The sequence below is a fragment of the Vicia villosa genome, linkage group LG3 (genome assembly GCF_029867415.1).
Source record: "Vicia villosa cultivar HV-30 ecotype Madison, WI linkage group LG3, Vvil1.0, whole genome shotgun sequence".
Lineage (NCBI taxonomy): Eukaryota > Viridiplantae > Streptophyta > Magnoliopsida > Fabales > Fabaceae > Vicia > Vicia villosa.
In genome coordinates, this window is record NC_081182.1 from 6,006,697 (window position 1) to 6,023,251 (window position 16,555).

General features: G+C 35.4%; 1 protein-coding gene across 1 annotated transcript; it reads right to left on the reverse strand.

Annotated features, from left to right (window-relative positions):
- Nucleotides 1-5,266: 5,266 nt before the first annotated feature.
- On the reverse strand, nt 5,267-6,151 carry LOC131654802 (uncharacterized protein At5g65660-like). The gene is made up of 2 exons (XM_058924734.1): nt 5,856-6,151; nt 5,267-5,761 (listed from the first exon to the last, which is right to left on the reverse strand). Exons 1-2 carry the CDS (start codon nt 6,069-6,071, stop codon nt 5,627-5,629), a joined length of 351 nt encoding a protein of 116 aa, XP_058780717.1. The 5' UTR covers nt 6,072-6,151; the 3' UTR covers nt 5,267-5,626.
- Between the last annotated feature and the right edge of the window lie 10,404 nt (nt 6,152-16,555).

Genomic DNA, 16,555 nt, shown 5'->3' on the forward strand with positions numbered 1-16,555 from the left:
TCGACTCTATTGTCCTTGTGTGAGTCTACGTGCATTCTTCAATGGTTTCCCATCGGAACTTGCATAACTCCATTATATTTTGACATTATTCCAAGAGTTTATACAATCACTAGTCTACAATAGTGCAGAAGAAAATAAAACTTCAATTCTGGATCTTGACTTGTATACAACTTCACGCAAAACTCTTATGCGCTATCTTTACTCGATTAACGCTTCAAGAATCTTCCAATATCGCTAATTCTTCTCCAATCCTTTGTCTGTAGCAATCAAACTTTGATCCTACTGATTCCTTGAGCGGTGAATTATCCAAAGATCTAAGAAGAACTCCGCCTTATCCATAGCCTTCCACACACTCACTACTAAGGAAATATGGAGAGAAGAACCTCATTCTTTTTCACACTAGAATTTGCAACACCAATGACAACTCCTCAATCTTGCAACATCATGAAAATCTTTATCCAATATTCAAGAATGGCTAGTTTCAATTCAACGTCTCCCCAATCAATCATAGATAAATAAGAACTGGAAATAAAATCGAGGTCGAAGATATAAGAAATTCGAATGCAAGGGTTTTGAACCTTTTCAAAATAGGAGTTGATTACAAAAAATCAGAAATGATTATGAAATTCTTTTTATGGAAAGTGTTAACAAAATGTTTTATATGTGTTTGAAATTACGCACAAAAATGAGTGGTAAAAGTTTGTTAGATTCAAATCAAGAAGAATGGATGTTTAAGTCAAGTGAGCAAGTGAATGGAATAAAGAAAATTCAGATTTTTGACCCGATTCTTGTTTGATTCGAATCAAGTACAAAGCATGTCTCGAATCAAAGACCCCGTGATTCAAATCATGTACAAAGTGTGATTCGAATCAACTGCAACAAGCTTTTTAGAAAAATTTTCAAAAACTGTGTGATTCGAATCATGTACAAAGTGCGATTTGATTTAAATTAAGCAAAGGTGACCAGTAAATTGCATGATTTGTATCATGTACAAAGTGTGATTCAAATCAATTGGTTTAGAAAGTTTTGGTTCATCCTGTTAGATTTGATTTGAATCAGAATGTGTGTTTAATTTGATTGATTCGAATCAAACACACAAAATCTCAAATTTTTCATGTTTTTAAAATTACTTTGAGATTTTTCATTGCACCTAACTTGAATAAAAAACATCTAGTTTTTATTCTACAGACTCATGCAATTGACTAAAAGCATCACGATCAGGTTCAAACATAACCATTGGTTTATGCATGCTAAAACGAGTAACGAATTGATTTAAAACTTGATTCAAGAGATGTGCAATCATGAGGTAGACTCAATAAATAATAATAAATGAAAGCGATAAGACAAACAACAAAATAACCGTATTTGGTGCTCTCCCTACAAGTGTTAGGGACATGCAATAATCTCCCCTAGAAATATGTAGCTTCACAAGCGAGGCTTGAGCTTGAAAAAATTGTTCGTTAAATATTGAATTTGTAGAGAGCAACAAAGTGGATGGGTAAATTGTTATTGCCATGGTTTTAAGTCAAGGTGAATATTGCTAAAGTATGCGTGAAAATATTAAATGATTAAGAGAAAGAAAACATATTTCGAAAATGTAAAAGTCAAAATGAATAAAAGCATCTAGGAAATTGTCAGAACCAAAGGTAGGCGATCACACTTATGTGATCAGCGGCGGGGATGAAATTGCACAGAAGCAGTCTGGCGGTCAGAAGCGGTGAATAATGACGCTTCTAGTGGCTGTCGGATGGCGGCGCTGGTAGTCGAGACCCGTGCTCGGAAGAACATGATAAAGTTCTAACACGAGGATGGTCAACGACAATGACTATAATTTAAGTTGTTTCGTGGCGGTTAGGGTTTTCGAAATCCTATCCATTTTTCTCGGTTCGTGTGTTTAGGAATTATTCGTTTTAATTAGTTATTGGATTAAGTTTTGGACTTTATTGATTGTTAGGTTCTAATAGTTATAAATATGTATCACTTGCATTCTTGTTATCACAATTTTCATAAATTTAGAACTGAAGACAATAGGCATGGTAAATAAATCTTCCCTCGTCTTGTCCCAGCCGCCCCGCACCGAAATTAACGGAGAAATTAACGGAGACATTATTATGAAAACTTAATTTCCGTAAATAAGTTACTTTTTTCAAGTATTTTTGTATTTTTTACCTACCCGGTCAATCCAACCCAAACCAATCCGTTGTTTCTCGGTTCGGTTCGGTTTGGACTTTATCCCAAAATTTTGCATATCCATTCCAAACCAATCCAATTACTTTTAATCGATTTAGGTATCAGATTCTCTCAAAACCGAATTAAACCGGCCCACAAACACCCCTAAGAAAACCCTATTTAATATTTGGGGGTGGGTGTAGTGGTAGGAAAATCCCTATATAATTGGGGGCATGTGCAGTGGCAGTGGATGCTAGTACCCTCCCCGCACCCACCCATGCCTATTAAAATTAATTAATTTACTTTATTTTGAATAATTTATTATTCATTTACACGTCTTAATCTTACAATATCATGTTTATTATAATTATTATAAGTTTTTTAAAAAAATTAAATTAAAATGATCAAGCATTATGATTATTCTTAAAATAATTATTTATTTAATTTAATTATTGATTTTTATTGATATTGAAAAAATATAGATTTTTCTTTAAAAAAAATACAATTTATGCAGGTGGGGGCGAGGCGGGCCGGAAAAACCCATTCCTCGTTGAGGGCGAGGGTGGGAATGAGTCTGGGAGGCGGGATGGGTCTAGGTTTATTTAAACTCGCCCTGCTTCGCTGCCATGCATAGAAGACAATGAAAAGGTTTTTGGAATCTTAGTGGTAATCTTAGAGAGACAAGAGTATATTCTTAAGAATGTGTTCTTAGAATTCGAGAAATTCTTGGAGATATCAAATGGGCATTGAGAAACACTTTTAAACACCATAAACATATGTAATTTATATATTGAGAGTATCAGAGATTGAGAAGCACTTAGGCTCTGTTTGCGAGTTTGGAGGGGAATGAAGGAGAGAGCTTTGAAAAATAGGAAGAATTGGGTGAAAAAAATAAAAAGATTTTGGATAGGAGGGTTTTGGAGGGTTTAATTTTATTCATAACACCAAAAACTCCATAAAATGGGGGAACTCAAAAATTGTATTGAATGAGGGTTTTGGAGGGCTTCCATAAAATTTCCAAATATCTTTGGGTTGTTATACTATTTTGAAAATTAAAAATTTAGTAATGATAATGACTCTTTTATCATTCTAAACAACATCATTTTTTCAAAAAATGTCAAATATTTTTCCATATTTTTTAAAAATTTCATTTTCGGAAGCCTTCCCTTCCTCTCCCTTCCAAACTCGCAAACATAGCCTTAGAGTATTAAATAAGATTTGTTCTTAGAAACTTTGATAACTATTTTCTTGTAACTTCTTTATAATATTTTATAATAATTATTATAAGTATAATGAATTAGTGAGTCATTTTCTTCTTTAGAGTAGATCATTTGATCGAGAGTAAACAATTACTTTTATCTTCTTTTGTCAAATTAAATTGTTGTCCAACCTTAAAACTCCATCAAAGCAAAAATTGAGGATACAATTCTCTTTGCCTTTACTTACTCACTACTAATCTATCCTTTAAACTTTCAGAACCACCATCACAATCATTTATTTTCCGTTTAAACAAAAAACTCTAGACTTCAAAAAATGAAATTAAATGGAAACCATCGAAAGATTCATGCAATCAATATGGGGCTTATGACTAATACAGTACAAGGAACATGATGGTATAAAAAAAGCAGGAAAATGTGAAAACTTACACAACCAGAGCTAGTATGGCGAGGTACAATTCCGATGAGGTACAGGTAAGCTCGACATTGACTCTACCTTTTCCTTCTTTTCTTCTTTTCTTCTTCTGCAAAAATATTTATGGACTGGCTGGTTGTTGCTCTGAATTGCTTGCAGGTTATGGGGCTTTAGCTTATACTTGATTAGAGCTTCAATCTGAAGCCTTAATAGTGTTTAAATGGAAGCTTTGGTATGGGGAATTGGAGGAAGTTTTTGATAATTTTCTGCAAAATTTGTGTAATTTTTTTTCCTCTTCCTGCTACCGTGTTCAGTTCTCTTTAAATAGGTGAGGTGTTGAAAAAAATAAGTGAAGTTTAGGAGGGAAGAAGAGTGAAAATGAGGGGTAAATTGAGTGAGGTTGAAAGGAATTTGTTAGGTTTGGTGGGAGTTTTGGTGATGATCCCACATATCACTTGGACCGCGGCTTCTCGTGATGACAACGGTTTCTCGCGTCGGTGAAATGAGTAGATTTGGATCCGATTATTACTACGAAGTTTGGAAGTCGAGGATATGGAAATTCAAAAATCAAAGTTGATACGATGCTCGATCACATTGATCATGGTAGATCTTTGTGTTCAATTTATAGAACTTCTGGTCCAATAAATTGAAAAGGTTTCAAATCGACAAATCAAAGAGCGAATGTACGATTGTGGAAAACAGAAAATTCAAATAACAGGTAGGTTATGGTTACTTATTAGATCCTTATAATATCCTTATAGTGGTAGATCACAAGTAAATGAATTGTTTACTTATTGCAGTTCAACTATTTCATAAAAATTTGTTAAACAAATCATAACAAAAACTTTATCAAATCATGCAGAATTTGTAGCACTACATGAAGCAAGTCAAGAATATGTTTTATTGTGGTCTCTATTTCAATACATACAAGAGATTTTTAGTCTGTCTTTTGGAGAAATAAATACAGTAACCATATATTAAGATAATAATACATACATCACTCAATTATAAGAAGATTACATTAAAGGAGACCGAATAAAACACATTTTTTTTAAATTAGTTTTTACTTTGATCTTCAAAAGAGTGGTGATATAATCATTCAAAAAATTCAACTATGTGCAATCTTGCACATCTTTTTACAAAGTCTCTCTAAAATAGAATATTTAATCAACTAGTACAAAAGATTTGTCTTAATCGTTGAAGATATGATTATTCAATAGTAAAAAAGAAATAAATATATCTTAGTATCTTAAAAAAAAACATATTGTATTATTTTTTCTTCACAAAATTTTCTTCCACATGATTTTTTTAAAGATTTTAATAAGACAATCCAAAAAAAAATATTCGAGGGAAGCGTTATAAATAATGGATGATTAATATTGTTGTCTATTTGTCTCTTAATAAACTCTCAACTAAATAAATGCTAACTCTCTTAGTGTGTATTGATCATACTAATAAACTATTTGTATCACATAAATATGCTTCATATTATAGTGTAGATACACACTAATGAAAAACCATAACAGAAAGTATTCCGATTTATCTCTCTAACTTTTGATTCTTTTATTTTTATTTATAACAATTTTATTCTTTTTACTTTTCATATCTCTTTCTTTTGTCACTTTTTTTTCCACTTTTTCTCATCTAATTTTTCTTCTCTATTTTCTTCTCCGCAACCAAACAAAGCATTAATCAAACTAGAGGAACTAGATCCAACATGAGTAAGGTTGAAAAAGTTTCATAATATCATTTGAAAAACAAATATCCTTTATTTTTCTTGTTTAGCCTACCTTGTATGTTTTTTTTTTCTTCTATAAATTTCTAACTACTCCTTCTGCACATGGATTATGATCTTTTCATCCTTTGGAGGCTTACATGCACTTGCCATAGCTATGAATTTTGGAACCTTATCTCCCGGCATCAACACAGGAAAGCTTCGACAATGATTCTGCTTCATCATCTAAACACAACAATAACAAACAACATTAGTTTCAACATTAAAAAAAAAAGTTTCTTTGAAAAATAAGCTAGAAATCAAGTGAAGTGATTATTACCAAAACAGGAAATCCAGGTTTGTGATGAGAGGAAGCAAAGTGTGTTTCTATACGAGGTTGTGGGTTGATGACATTAACCATAGAAGATGGAAATAGAAACTGGAGTTTGTCCCAATATAAACAACAACAGAAGAAGCAACAAAAGAAGAATAAGAAAGAAACAAGAAGAGCTAAACCTAATGGGAACCCAATGTATGGTGTGTCTTCAATAACCATTTTTGTGATATGTTGTTTTGACTCTCATTTCACCTGAATGAATGAAACATATTACAATGAACATGATTTATTTAATAACACTATGAAAAGTGTGATGGAATTTGGTTTTAGTTAATTGGATTGTTGTTGATGATGATGGTGCGCACTCAGAACTAGTGAGTGGAGTTTGACAAGTGAGTCAAGTGAGTCATATTAGTGGAGGTACATTTTTTTCCTTTTTGTACGGTAAATTTTGTTTTATTCATAACAAGGACAAGCATATTTTTAGGTTTACTTATCATTCTCAATTTTTTATTGTTTATTTTTTCAAAAATATAGATGGAACTTTATTTTACATAACTCATTATTCAAGCTCGGACATGCTTGCCTAGTGCTAACCATAGTACGGTGGTCCTAACATAAGGTAAACGAGTTTTTTCTATTAAAGAATCAGATATATGTGATAGATAAAGTCATGGAATGGAGCTCAGATGCGATAGATCGTCTTCTGGTGAGATGGATCTAACTTGCTCCGGGAAAGTCACGTCATATAGTTGTCGACTCATTGTGCACATTGTCATACGTCAATTTTATTTGGATCAGAGAGGCCACTGTGTTCATCATTTCCGCGAAGGGTTTGCCCGAGATTCAGTTGTAAACACTTTTGTTAAGAGTCCCACATCGGACAATATATGGCCTGAACATGTCCTTATAAAATGGGGGCAATCCTCACCCTACTAGCCGGTTTTGTAGGGTTGAGTTAGGCCAAACCACATTTCTTAACAACTTTTACAGAGAACTACTAGGAATTGTAGGTTGATTGTCATAGTGTCTTTCACTTCTTCCAGAGTAACCATCAGCTCAATATAACCTTGGAAAAAGTTACCATGTTGTCAAAGGATTGTAGGTAGGATCCTTCATGGAACCACGTCTTTTCCCTTCTTAACCCAGGATTTTAGAAAATTTGTGCGTACATAATGTTGCAAAAGATCCCCCATCAATGAGGATCTTGGATATTTCAAAGTTAGTGATTGATCAGTGCATTTTAATGCACATTCTCCTATGTTTGTTCTTAAGCATTTCTTTGATTTTCTTTGTTTACTTTTATGTTTTATAATGTTTTTCTAATTTAGTTTATTTTTGGTTTAATTTGATTTTCGCACTTTATTTTCAGCATTAGTAGTCTGCACTAAAATGATCATAAGTGGAGCTCCGGGAACCCGATTGAGGCGTTATAATAATCGCCGGAAAGCTAAGAGAAAGAGCTACAACTTTCGTGTTGGAGTTAAAGTCAGATTCGGAGCATATATTTTCCAGAATTTCGTTTGAAGCTGCAGCATTAGTTTTATTTAGTTTTGGATCGTTAGTTTTGGGCCTGGGTTATGTTTGTTTGACCCAGTTGGGTTATGACCCGAATTATTGTTTCTCCCATTTACCTAGGTCTGGCCGCTAATGTTCATTGTTACATTTTTATTATTCAAGAAATTATGAGTCAAGCTTGTACGAATTCCATGGAGAACTAATTCCTTTGAGACAATTTGCTGTATTCAGGTTCCGACCTTGAGGTTATTATAATTATAATTCAGTTCTATTCCTTTCAATATTAATCTATGTCTCTTGTTTGCTTAATCCAATTTGCATATACTATATTGATTTAGTTCGATTGGTTGTATGATCCTAACTATAGTCACGTTATCGTTTGCTTAATTCGTTATCGTGTCCGTTTAATTCATGTTTGCTTAATTCATGAAACTTAATCCCGTTTGCTTAATTCGGATAATAGGAACATACAACTTATACTATCAATTGCGCTTGTCAATGGATATTATGATCGAGTAGGAATAGATAATCCGCTTAGGAGGTTGGAATTACAATAATCAATGATAGATAGGAACCGAATCAGCAAATTGTCGTTTTAGCTTATTTTATAATCACTTATTTTAATCTCTTATTTGCTCTATTGTTCATAAATCAATATAAAACCATAAACCCCAATTTTATTTATATTAGTTAATAACAAAACAAGAATCCTTGTGATACGAATCGAGTCATTGTCGCTATATTACGTTTTCAAAATACTCGTTTTTGATCCGCGCGCGACAGCGGATCAGTGATGGTTGCTGTTATCACCTAAAAGAAAATCTCATTTCAGATTCCACCTACCTTTTCTCTACCCCAGAATTTGAGGATAGGCTTTTCAAGCTTCTCTCCTTGAGTTATTTCTTCATCCTTGCAGATCGCCATTAACTCGTCAATCCTCCTCTTTATATTCTCATTGGAAGGGTTTTAATATAGGAAGGCCTTTAGTAATGTAAAAAATATATTGTTGTTCCCCTTTTCAGTCTTCCTCTTTATCCCGACTACTATCTTTGTTTCCCTTGGCTACATCACAATCTCGATAGTTTTCCCGGAGGATGCTTTCTTGGATGGAGGACCATTTCTTTGTTAACGACTTAACCCATCCCCTTGATGTGTTCAAAGGAGTGTTTGCAGAAAATCTAGCTCGAAGTCTTCGGTCTCTGTCGTCTCTACGATGATTACTGACTTCTTTTGGCCATGCCATATCTAGGGCATCTCGGCTAAAAGTTTTTTGTCGTAGCTGATATAGAGTTGAGCCTTAGTCATCATGTTACTTAAGTTGCAAACTCATTACAACCCTAGTTTTTCTTGAAACAAGCAATATGATGTTAACCCCTTTTTAATTATCCAACATTTTAGTTCATTATTTATACCTCCTTGTTCCAATGCTACCTTGATGAATGAGTCAATGTACTCTTACATGTTCTCTTTCATTTTCTAAATGATTGCGCTGAGTACGACCATAATAATAGGTTGTCGTTTTTGAGCGCTAAAGTGTGCGTTGAATGACTCACATTGTTCCTTCTATGATTCTATGTTCCTGTTTGGAAGGGTTTTAATGTGAAGAGCTTGCATTTCACAAATCCTTGGGAGTGGTAATAGTTCAATCTATTTTCCACATGTTCGTATACATCCCCTATACAGTCATAACTTTCTAGATTTGGGGGATTCTTGATTGGTCTCATGGTCCGAAAGTCAAGAATGTGTATGGAGAGCGGGTTCCACTTTCGTTCAGAGGCCGATGTATTAGTGTTGTTCATTTCCCTTCCTTGGAAGAGGTATGGTGGTGTCATACCCCAAAATTTGCCCACACTTTTTAGTGACAAAAATTTTCAAACTTATTTTCAAAATTGGATTTTATAAAATCTTGGGTTCATTTACATCCTGAATTTTATAAATATTCGATTCAAATTCTATTTTAAAATATAGTAGTGTACTCTTAAAATTGCTTATATTTTAATAAATAGAAAATGCTGGCCGATACTTCATACACTTTCAATTGGCTTTTTATTTCAAATAAATAATATAGCTCAGTTGGTTAGGAAGTAAGGCTTACATACAAAAGGTCACGGGTGCATTTCCCGCTTGGTGCATTTCCATCTTTTTAATCTTTTTTGCACCTTCTCAGTCTATAAATAGAGCACTCCACACTCTTCCTTTCTCACTAACAATTTTCTAACAACTCTCATTCTCTCCCAATCAACAATCACCCATATTTTCTCACAATTTCTAACTCTCTCATTCATAATTTCATAAAACTTTTTTTTGCATACTCTTTCAAAAACCTTTTTAAAAATTATTTTGGTCAATGATGATGCCTGAGGCCTCTTTTTCAAAATGTTTTTTTAATGTTTTTGGCCGATGATTCTATATGAGGCCCTTCAATTTTACTTTCGATTTTTATCCCGTTTTATTTCGTTAAAACCATATGATGTCAATTCCAATGGTTCTTGTATTTAAAAATACTAATATATTTATATCTAACAATACAAATAATTTTATCACGTTTTTTAATTACATATACGTTTTTTGCTGTTATCAAAGTTCTACTTTTACCTTTTTAACTCATCCATGTATAATATTTTTTTTAAAAGAAACTCATAAGCTGTAATAAATTTTCATTCACAAAAGATGAACTACAAATTCCAAAATTCTCACAAATCATGACAGCCAAACAATAACATCATTACCATTCACTTTTTAAGCGAAAATTAAATTAACACAGCAAATCTAACCAAAATCTTTAATCTTAACCTGTTAAAATTTTCGGTAATTATTTTCATACCTTCTTTCATCTCTAACCATTAACCATACTAATAATCACAAATCTGCAAATTACTTGTGTTTCAATCTGATTAGAACCAAAATCATACACCAATTTAACATAACTTTATTTTATCACCTGAATCATTCAACCATAACACTTTATTTTCCATAAATCCATAGCTAGTGTATAATATACTAATAGATATATGTATAAGTTTTTTTTTTTGTTGCAGATGAATTAGTGAGATCTGGAAGCACATAAACAGCACAACCACACGCTCAGACCACCCTCACCGCCACCGTGTCCGACGCGCGCCGCCCCGTGAGCTCGGTTCCGACGACACCCATTTTGTGTCAATCGGTATTATTTCCTTGTTTTTATGTTTCTTTGATGTGGTAATTGCTTGTGATTTCGTTTTGCTGCAAGGTGGAAAATAGAAGGAAGAAAAGCCATGGAAGTTGAAAGAAGAACAAAGAAAAAGAACCACAAGGAGGCGGATCCCTCTCTCACTCACTTTAGGTTTTTTTTGCTGATTTGATGATTTGGGCTTGAGTGTGGCCCAACCTGATTTCAGTTATGCATCCCATCTCTGACTTATACACCTCCTCCTGAACTCCAAATAGATCTTTGGACCAAGCTAAAGGCCCAACAAATTTCTCATTGACACATCCTTTTTTCATTCATTGACACATCCAGTTTTTTTATTTTATTTTTTCAAAACTTAAGTAGGATTTAATTAGACTTTTTTAATTAATTAAAATCAATTGAACACTTAAAAATTTAACTAGATTTAAATTGATTTAATTTGTATATAATTATAATTAGATTTAGGTTAATTTTCACAATTAGGTAATTAACTTAGGTTGAGAATTTTTAATTAAATATTGTCAAATCCCAACTTTCTCCCGATTTCTTTTCTCATCTCTAAAAAACCCTTGTATGGCGCATGTTTGATTTATTTTATGTTTTCTTTTAGACATTAGAATGTATATAGGTCAAAAATGTAAAAATTATAGTGAACCTCTTTACTTTCCCGCATTTTTAAATTTCCGTATTTTTATTGTTATATATATTGTGTTAGATGTATGTTTAAATTAGGGCGTGTATGGCAAGAACGAATCAAACGTTAGCTCACTAAAAATACAAGATAAACTATAATCGAATCAAATACACTTTGCACGCACTCACCCTTAGGGTACGCCCCTCTTGGTTGCCTTACGAATAAAGGTCGTGTCCCTCGAACGTAGAGGTACCAATTAGCAAAGCCCCCTCGATTTAAAAATCATTGCAAAGATCATAAGTCCCTCGATGACCCGCGATGTCGCCTCGATAATATGATCTAGTCCCTCGAGTGGTTGCCTACGAAACAATGATTGTCCCTTCGAATATTGCTAAAGGTACCTTTACCTGTTGCCTTCAAAACGACCTCGATGACCCTTCGATGACCCGCACGTCCAATATAAACAAGGATTTCCTACTCCTATATAGTATGGATAATCCTAGGAATTTTAAAAGGTATAGAAAAAGACCAACTATTTAAGGTAGTGCTCTTAATATGCCTAGCTCAATAAAAAACATCTTTTCAAAACTCTTTCGAAAAACTAAGGCTACGCATTTACGCTAAAGTCCTTATGTCCCTTTTCAATTCAAAACAAACAAAACAAACATGAGCTAAGTAAATTAAGAGCCCGTAGATAACTACGGATGAAAAGGGTGCTTGCACCTTCCCTTTTCATAACTTACCCCCCGAGCCCGCTTTCTTTCAAAAGGGTCTTTTTCTGTACTTTTTGCCCTTCCTAACATTGGACAAAATAAAAGTCGGTGGCGACTCATGCTCACCGCAACATTGTTGCATATAAAAATAAAAGTCAGTTCACCGTGTTACAGGTGGCGAGCTATGAGGATGATGAATCTCCAGTTTTCTATGACTGCTACTTTGCCCTTTGGAGCCAGGTAGAGGAGTTTGATGTCTTCAGTTTCAATTACCACTTGGCGATCTTGGTATTGTTCTTTGCAGCAAAGATGCATCTATTGGAGCCAATTGCATTTGCGGTATAACTCATTAGTTTTTGTGCGGATCTGCCTCGCACATGATGATGGTTCTCAAAGGAGCTCAATGCAGGTTTTCTTACTATATTAAGTTATAAACATTGTTTAGTATACCGCCATCTCTTTGCATACCTAAGTTAGCCTGTAGTTTCTGAATATTTGAGAGCATTTATCGTCCAGGATATTAACGCTTACGATGGAGTTTGCTTCGACGGTTGGCCCTAGAAAAGCAGTTGTGGAGGTTGGAAAATCAGAAGGGCCTAAAACATACCCCATCCAATTCTCAGATGAACAAAATTATTTTGCAAGAAAAGATGGAGAGATCACTATAGTTGTATAATCTTCTATTGTAGGATGAGGTGGAGCCTTGTTAACTTTAGCAGTCGTAGCGGCAAAGTGGTGTTGAGTTGTAGATCTAGTACTCTTCAAGGTCATCATAGCTTAACAAGTTAAATATTTGGTCTGTTCAAGAAAGATATTTGTGCTTTGTGAGAAGAAGATCATTGATCTGAATCTTCGGTGAAGAGACAATGGTTTTTGTGTGGAAAATGGCAGGAATCAACACTCGATTCTCATACACAGCGCCACTGTCCAATTCAGAAATCATAGATTGGTAATGAAGTGATGAAATGGAGCTCAACAGATCAGTCTTTTGGTGTGATGGATCAGAGTTTCGGTGCAGTGGAGATAGGGTGGACCTGCAGGATTAGCACTCTAAATTTCAAGTAAGTGTGAATGAAAAGTAGTTTTAGAGTGAGAATGAATTGAATATTTAAAATGACGCGAAGTGATCTTTATATAAAATAATGGCGGTTAAAAATCGTCTACGTGTGATTCGACTATTTGTACAAATTATTGTTCGATTATGTTGTGAAAAACGATACCAATAACAAAGTATAATAGGGAATTAGGGAAGAGAATAAGAACACAAGAATTGGTTATAACTGCTATTCTTTCACTTTCTCTTAAAACAAGATTACAAGTTTACAAGAATAACAAATAACCCCTCTCACCCTAAATTAGGATTTGCAGCTTAGCAATGATGAGAGACTAGTATGCTATTTATAATAAAACCTAACATACTAACTAATGGGCTTTTTCAGCAAGGCCCATTACACAAGCCAACTTAATAAACAAGCTAACTTAACAAATTAGGGTTTAAACACTAAAACCTAATTTAACATGCTAACAACTCTAGCATCTTCGACATCTGCATGCTAGACCCATCTTCGACTACAGCATGCACACTTCGACACCAACATGTGAACAATCCTTCGACTTCATGCTTAACTCTGTCGAACTGTCGAACCAAGAAGCTACCCTTCGACAATACTAGAGTTCGATCCAATATCTCACAAATCTCCACCTTGGACCTAACTCTACAACGTCAAGGAACAAACTAGCTTTCTTCATGCAGCTTTATCAACTGCATACAGTGGAAAAACTTGCAACTCGGCAATGTCTTGGTGATCATATCAGCAGCATTGTCTTCAGTCGAAACCTTCAGCACTTGGACTTCTCCACGCTCGATTACTCCTCTGACGAAATGCAGCCTCACATCAATGTGCTTAGTTCGCTCATGATAGGCTGAATTCTTCGACAGGTGTATTGCACTTTGACTATCACATTTAACAGTGATACCTCGACCTTGAAGTTTCAGCTCCTTTGCAAAACCTTCAAGCAACAATGCTTCTTTCACAGCTTCAGTTAGGGCAATATACTCCGCTTCAGTGGTTGATAGAGCAACAACCTTCTGAAGTGTTGCTTTCCAACTAATTGCAGTGCCAAACATAGTGAAAACATATCCAGAAATAGATTTTCTGGAATCCATACAACCTGCATAATCAGAGTCGACATATCCTTCTATTACTGCTTTACTATCTTCACCCAAGGCTCCACCATAAATTAGGACTCTATTCAGAGACCCATTTATGTACCTTAAAATCCACTTCAATGCTTGCCAGTGAGCCTTTCCAGGATTCGCCATGTACCTGCTTACAAGACTTACTGCGTATGCTATGTCGGGTCTAGTACAGACCATAGCATACATCAAAGAACCAACTATATTAGCATATGGGATGCTATTCATATAGGCTCTTTCGACATCAGTACTGGGACACTGATCAATACTCAGCTTGAATTGAGGGTTTGTTGGAGTCACAACTGGCTTCGAATTCGACATACCAAACTTTTCAAGAATCTTCCGTAGATATGCCTCTTGAGATAGACATAACTTCGACTTCTTTCTATCTCTTCGAATGTCAATTCCAAGAATCCTGGAAGCAGCTCCCAGATCCTTCATATCGAACTCCTTATTGAGTTCAGCCTTCACCCTCATCACATCTTCAACATTGTTGCTTGCTATGAGAATATCATCCACATAAAGCAACAAAATAACAAATGAATTACCAGGTCGAAATCTGAAGTAAACGCAGTGGTCGAACTGACTTCTAATGAAACTTATGCGTGCCATGAACTTGTCGAATCTCCTATTCCACTGTCGAGGAGATTGTTTCAGCCCATACAAAGATCTCTTTAACTTGCACACATAATCTTCCTTCCCCTTTTCGACATACCCTTCAGGTTGCCTCATCAGGATCGTTTCATCTAAATCACCATACAAGAACGCAGTCTTCACATCCATTTGTTCCAGTTCAAGATCGAACTGTGCCACCATGGCAAGCAACATTCGAATGGACCTATGCTTCACAACAGGAGAAAACACATCATTGAAGTCGACACCTTCTTTCTGAGTGAAACCCCTTGCAACTAACCTTGCCTTGTATTTTTTCGACGTCACTCCTTCAATTCCTTCCTTAACTTTGTAAATCCATTTACAGCTGACTAACCTTGCCCCAGCAGATTTCTTGATCAGTTCCCAGGTATGATTATCATGAAGAGATTTTATCTCATCATCCATGGCCTTCAGCCATTCAGTCTTATTTCGACTCCTCATAACTTCCTTATAGTCTCTAGGTTCTTCGTCTAGAACCTCACTTGCAGAGATTAAGGCATAAGCTATAAGATCTGCATATCCAAGTCTTTGAGGTGGCTTGATGACTCTTCTCGACCTATCTCTCGACAATAGGTAGTCATCGTCAGTTTCCTCAACTTCAGCATCTTCTGCTTCTTCTTCGACTTCATCTGGGATATGCAATTCAGCATCAACATGCTCCACCTCAATAGGAATCTCTACCTGTTCCAGCTCTTCGTCAGATGTTTCTGTACTTCGACCAACATCATCAGTTTTCTTAAAAGCCATTTCAGCTTCATTGAAAACTACATCTCGACTGGTGATACACCTCCTGTGACCTGGCTCTAGGCACCATAGCCTATAAGCTTTGACTCCTTCAGGGTATCCCATGAACATGCATTTCAGAGCTCTAGGTTCGACCTTGTCTTGCCTAATGTGAGCATAGGCTACGCAGCCAAATACTCTCAGTTTGTCGAGATCTGGTGGATGTCTCGACCAAACTTCTTCAGGTGTCTTCATATCTAACGCTGTCGAAGGACATCTGTTTATCAGATATGTTGCTGTCGAAACAGCCTCAGCCCAGAACACCTTTGTTAACCCCGCACTAGTCAACATGCATCTGACTCTCTCCAAAATAGTTCGATTAAACCTTTCAGCCAAACCATTTTGTTGTGGAGTACCTGTAGTAGTTCTATGCCTTGCAATACCAGAGGCAACACAAAAACTGTCGAATGCCTCATTGCAAAATTCAAGGCCATTGTCGGTTCTCAACCTCTTGACCTTTCTGCCAGTCTGATTTTCAACCAGAGTCTTCCAACTTTTGAAATTCTCAAAAGTTTCATCCTTAGTCTTCTGGATGAATACCCATAATTTTCTGGAATAATCATCTACTATGGATAGAAAATACCTTGCTCCTGAATGTGATGGACACCTTGCAGGCCCCAAAAGATCAGCATGGATGTAATCAAGGGATCCATGTGTTCTTTGTTTGCCTTTGTTGAACTTCACTCTGCAAGATTTTCCAAGTACACAGGGTTCACAAAACTTCAGCTTTTCGATTTTGTCTCCACCAAGCAGATTTTGTTTCCCTAATTCGACCAGACCCCTTTCACTGACATGGCCCAATCTCATGTGCCAGATTTCTATTTTCGACAAAGGTTTCGTGGATGCAACATTTGTCGAACCACTTACAACTTCAGCCTCAAGGGTATACAAGCCTTGTTTCTTCACGCCTCTCAAGACTTCCTTCGAACCCTTCATGACTCTTAGGATACTTTTCTCTCCTTGGAAAACATATCCTTTCTTGTCGAATTCACCAAGAGAAAGCAGATTTCTCTTCAAATCAGGAACATACCT